The sequence below is a fragment of the Bactrocera latifrons genome, unplaced genomic scaffold (genome assembly GCF_001853355.1).
Source record: "Bactrocera latifrons isolate USDA-ARS-PBARC rearing strain unplaced genomic scaffold, ASM185335v1 scaffold_35, whole genome shotgun sequence".
NCBI classification, from domain to species: domain Eukaryota; kingdom Metazoa; phylum Arthropoda; class Insecta; order Diptera; family Tephritidae; genus Bactrocera; species Bactrocera latifrons.
In genome coordinates, this window is record NW_017536990.1 from 290,819 (window position 1) to 296,721 (window position 5,903).

The window sequence follows — 5,903 nt, forward strand, 5'->3', positions numbered from 1 at the left end:
ATATACATTTACGTACAATAAACTAGAATCAAAGGTTTTGTTTTTAAACAGTAATGTAATAGTACAACCATATGTATTTAAAAAAAACAGGAAATTATAACACTGTCGAGTTAACTAGAATTTTGAAAAGTATAAAAGTGTGCTCGTCATAAATGAAAATAATAGAATTAACTTTGTAAACACAAAATATTGAAATTAAAAAGCGTGGTAATTAGTTGTRTTAGTATAATTAGATCTGTGGAATGAATATTTGTATTAATTATCTATTTATGTTGAACAATGGGTCAAGCCAAACATTGCTCAGAAGAAGAATTTGCAAGGAAAGGGTTCACACGCAAAACGAAATTGCAAAAATATTGAATAGGTCCAAAAAATTGTACTGGTGCCAATGCTGAGCAAACGGCATAGATGCAATCGTATTTGGTTCGTATTATACTCGGTTGCAAGAGTATAAAAAATGAATTTTTGAATGAAAAAAACATGAACCCCCAAATATATGTATGTACGTTAAAGTCTTAGATGAAGTCATATTCTCATATGCGGAATTTGCTGACAATCTGAATCCAATCGAAAATTTGTGGAAAATCGTTAAAGAAAATATTGCACTTGTTAAACCGAAAAAATAATTCTTATTTTTTAGAACGGAAAATTAGTACTATGGTTAATTCTGTTTCTTTGCTCGTAACTGTATTTGTATACGTTTCTACCTGCCCGTTTGTATAAGCTTGATGCTTTTCACTAATCAAGAGCTCAACAAGATTTAGTAGCTGCGGGTGTTTTCGCTGCTTCTTTGTTGTTATTGTTGGGTATAAACAATGTTTTGACTGGCCGCCTCTCTTCCTTGTTATTAGCTTAAGAGTCTATAAGTGTAGCACATTAATATATCTGATATGCCCTAATGCGTCTAAGAGTGTTTATTTTCAATTCCGCATGACTTAATATTTCGAATATGAAATTTGGACTTTAATATTTCGAATATGAAATTTGGTGTTTCTCAACAAATTTCTTTTTATACCCTTACAACATGCTGCTCTAGAGTATAATAGTTTTGCTCATCTAACGGTTGTATGTAACACCTAAAACTAACATATATATAAATCATAAGGATGATAAGAAGAATGTAAATCCGAGTGACTGTCTGTCCGTCCGTCCTTTCAATACCTTGAGTAAAAATTGAGATATCGTGAAGAAACTTGGTACGTAAATTACTTAGTAAAAATTAGGAATAATTATTTTCGTTACTCTAATAAACCTTATGCCTAATGTGACGATCATATATATATATATATGGATGGATTCCGATCCTTTGGTTGACGGTTTGCACCTTCAGTGCAAGTTTCGAAGCTGATTCAGATCTAAAAGGGAAGGTTTGTTTGCATTATGACATGCGGCCGTGCGAAAAATGTGATARATATTTAGATACTAATATTCGATGACCTTTTACCAAAAAATTCTTGTTAACATATATATATATATTTATATGTATTAGTGAGTATTTCTGTAAAAAATTATGCATAAATTCAAGAGCAAATATTAGCGGTTAATTCGGCCGCGAGGTCTAAATTTACACAAACAAGGCAATATAACTGKAAATATATGTACATATATACATATGCACATATTTATATTTATGTATGTGCATGAAGGTGCGGTATGTGCCAAAACGCCTACGACATGATAGCGTATAGAATTTTTTTAAAAAAAAAAATATAAAAACATACACACTTAAATTAAAAAGTAAACAAACAAAAAGTCTTGAATATAGGTTTGACTAGTTAATTAGACGCTTAATTGGCGCTAAATATACGATGAACGACTGACACTTGTTGTAGCCACTTAAAGTAGAGCACCTAGCAGAAAGGCGATGAACCATAAGATAATTCTGAATGAAAAAAAAAAAAAAAAAAAAAAAAAAAAAAAAAAAAAAAAAAAAAAAAAAAAAAAAAAAAAAAAAAAAAAAAAAAAAAAAAAACTTTAGCGGAAATAAGTTGCGACGCTAAAAATATTTGCATTAACAGGTGCTATATGGTATGCAGACGACATAGACGTAATTACAAAGAAATAATTGAAGAGTTAAGGTACGATTATTCAACGACAATTATTGAGTTATTTCTAGCATTCTAATAACAAACGAAGAAACATCGAATGTATGCTTCTTTCAAGGCATTCAATATATCTTTTTTAAGCAAAATTCATTAGAGCTTTGATTTTTTAAACATTATTCGAACTACGAATTGAGAACACCCATGAAGATTGAATATTAGTTATGGACAATAGATGCTTCAATAGCTTTGATATTATGAAGTCATAATAAAAACCACAAAATCATATTATTTTAAATGGAAACATGTAATAGTTCGAACTTCAATTTGTGGCTACCAAAGAAGATTGAATATAATTCAGAGACAATAGTTTTGATAATGAGAATTTATAATAACTAGAATTGGCAAATATAGTTAAAAATGTATCAACTAAATAAATTTCTTGCAAAATCAGAGGCTGATAAATGGTTCTAACTACTTGTATTGGAAAATGTTATCGATGTCATATAATATAGTGTAATTACCGATCTTACAATATTTAACTTATTACTCAAGTTATAATTTTATTATTTTTTTCCAAACGGTATTTACATTTGCTGCAATAAAATCTATCATAAAAAAAAGAAAATAAATATTGGCATCAAAGGCGTTAGTCAATTGGGTCACCCTAAGCAAATATGAAATTGTGTAAGGCTCAATTTATTTAATGCCCTCTTTTATTAGTTTTTAAGTGGGAGCAATTTCTTTGTTTACTACAAATACTAAAATTTACATGACGGCTTTAGTTTACGAGTGCGAAATGCTCACACCATTATGGAACAATCGGGGAAGCTTTATTATCATTAAACACGCAACAACTTGCGGATAGTAGTAATAAAATCAGTGAWGCTCAGAAAACATTAAAGACAATATGCAAAGCAAACCATCGATGGTTTTGGTGAAACGAATGCGATTGTGAGGAATAAACACTGAGAAATTTTTACAAGCTACTCAATAAACATTTTTGGGTAAAAACATTACCGAGACAAAACAAAGATCACGGCTATGAGYACCCTGTAACTTCAATTTCAATGGTAGAGAAGCTATCCTCGCATAAAGAATGAGTAGATAGAGCTAAAAGCTATACGGTGCTATTAAAAGGAAATAAAGGAAAGGAATATTTGGCGCAAATTCAATTAACTTATCTTATCCGTACAGAGTCGCAAAAATTTCTAAAAACCAATAAATAATCAAAAAAGCTCCCTCTTGCCTTCAGGGAAATTACAAAAAACAGTAAACAAAAATGGGTACAATATGGCGTATGAGTAACATCCTATCATATATCATCAAAAAATATAAACTACTTCAATTTGAGAAAACGCATTTCAATAGGGCTTCGACGAAATATTGAAGAATGTGCGAGGCCTCAAGGTAAAGCGACTCTTGTAATAATTACATTTTCGCAYCATAAATGACAAAGCGTATCTTTGAAAATAATTACATATACATAAAAAAAAATYTTAACTACAAAGAGAGCGCGTGATGTTTGTTAGCAGCAGTTGCCTCGCTAAAACTCAAACCTCAATCATCRAATGTGCCGTCTAGGCGCCATGAGTAATGCAATACGCCAGGATAACACATTAAGAGTTTACGGCTAATCAAAAATGGTGGCGTACAACGCCGCTTATACTATCATTGATGTTAAATCATATTCTTTCGAAGARTTCACGCTAAAGTTTATTTGTATGTTGACTTACCAAGTTTTTGGAGTTCTCTTTGAGATCCTTGGCAAACACAGGCGGGCCGTTGGCCATTAAGTGCGGCTCCTGCAGCGGTTTCATCGGCGGCGGCAGCTCGAGGCCAGCTTCTTCCTCWGCCTCGTACTCGGCTACTTGTGCGGCATTGGCCTGTGATGTCGCCGCTGATGTGCCATAATGACTTCGACTGCTTGCTGTGGCTGAACTTGAAAGGTTCTTTTCATCCTGTTCGCTTTGTTTTTGTGTCAACTAAGTAAGAGAGAAAGTATTTAGAAAACAAAGAAATGAATTAGATTAAGTTTGGACGTAAACAAAGACGCTATGGAGGCAATGACACTGCGTTTATTACTTTTGTCTTTGCTATGTTGCATTAAATGACCTCCGTAATATGAATAATCAAGGAAAGCATATTTTATATACGACTACACCTATATTTCTTTCTCGGATTAAGTAATAAATTAAAATTCCCATTTCAAGTTGAAAATATGGTGATTTTACCGTTAGCGTAATTTGCTAATTGGCTCAATTAAGGTATTATCTAAAATTTTTTTAGCATTTTACGGGTACGAGTAATATTCCATAATAAGACTAACTTGCTCAATTTTGTGTAGAGATGGTGCAAAAATTGACAAAAGTTAAATAAATTCATTTATAATTGACTAAATTAAGCTTTTATCTGAAACAATATTAATCTCTTTTTATAACTTATTTTATAAATTCTACGGCGTTTAGTTCGGTTTTCAAAAATTCTACAGCAAAGTGAATACTAATTTAGTTAATTGAATTGAATTGCTTGAAMATTTGCTATCTGTTTTAATACCAATATTTATATTCCAAAAAAGCCACAGAAAGTCATAGTGACTGCAATAAATAGTGAATTAAATGAAGATAACTTTCTAATTGACTTAATTAAAGAGCTATAGTATAAAAAAGCCTCAAACTCATTATTTCGTATAATACTTATAATTGTTTACTTACCCTTAAGCTCTTCTCTGAGGATTTCTTTGTGAGTGTTTTTTCCACTGGTGACTTCTCGTTCTTGTTCTGTGAGTGTTTGCGTAGAGGAAACCATTTTGGCCTGCGAATAGAAAAGTTACAGAAAGGTTAATTTGTGCAATAAGTTATTATATATTACATTTTTGCAACATGTTACAGAGTTATAATAGTTTCTAACGGTGTTACGTACTAYCTAAAACTAATAGTAATGACGATACCTATATGATCAGCATGTCGAGGCGAGTTGAAMTCCGAATAACTGTCTATCTGTCCGTACTTCCGTTCAAGCGGTAATTTAATTAAAAATTGATATTTCTTGATGGAACTTGGTAGGGCGAAGCATTCTTCTCATATTCCTATATCACAGTGCGAAAATGGGCGAAATCAGGCAACCACGCCTTCTTCTCATGTAACACMATTTTAAATAAAAATTTGCATTAATAAATCCTTTAAAGTATGCCACCTTAAAATTGACCAAAGCCAATCAAAACTGTTAAAGCCACTAGGTTTCGAATATGTGACTTTTGACCGAAAATATGGATCTGTGTGTAAGATATACAAATTCTGAGAGAATCCTTTCCTGACAATAGTACTTAACTCTTTGTATCAAAAATACTTATCGGGCCCCCATGTACTTAATATAAATATTTTCGAACTTCCGGGTATCATATATCGGCCAAAATTTTTAATTATATAAAGGAAAAGATGAGAGCGGATTTTACTGATATCTACGTAATTTCGTGTCTACAACAGATAAAATTGGGCGAAATCTTGACCTAGCACCCATATAACTATTAGCAGGATTTCCGAACATCCGGGTGACTTTACTCTATATGGTTGGTGATTGCATGCGAGGTCCCGGGAACATTTCTTATGTATTTGTAGCGATTAGCGTCTCTCCAAATTATAATAGATCAACYTWTAAACTATTTCTAATATTGTAACTACTTAACTACTTTCATCTGGTAACACTGTATTCAGCTAACTAAAATATTTAGTCCAGTTACAATATTGATCACCTCATATTAGCTTCTCTAATTCGTCCTATTCCTTTTGATCATCGGGCGAGACCACACGTGTTCTTTCGCGCTCAACATAAAAYATTTATATTCGTATTAATAATATATTT

The 5,903-nt window shown here is 31.9% G+C and overlaps 1 protein-coding gene across 1 annotated transcript in view; it reads right to left on the reverse strand.

Moving 5' to 3' along the window:
• LOC108971641 (triple functional domain protein) overlaps positions 1-5,903 on the reverse strand; it is a 69,460-nt gene that overhangs the window by 8,929 nt on the left and 54,628 nt on the right. Inside the window, exons 11-12 of the mRNA XM_018937848.1 lie at positions 4,757-4,856; positions 3,779-4,027 (exon numbers count right to left, since the gene is read on the reverse strand). Coding sequence (XP_018793393.1) covers positions 3,779-4,027; positions 4,757-4,856 — 349 coding nt within the window. The remainder of the gene's footprint in view (positions 1-3,778; positions 4,028-4,756; positions 4,857-5,903) is intronic.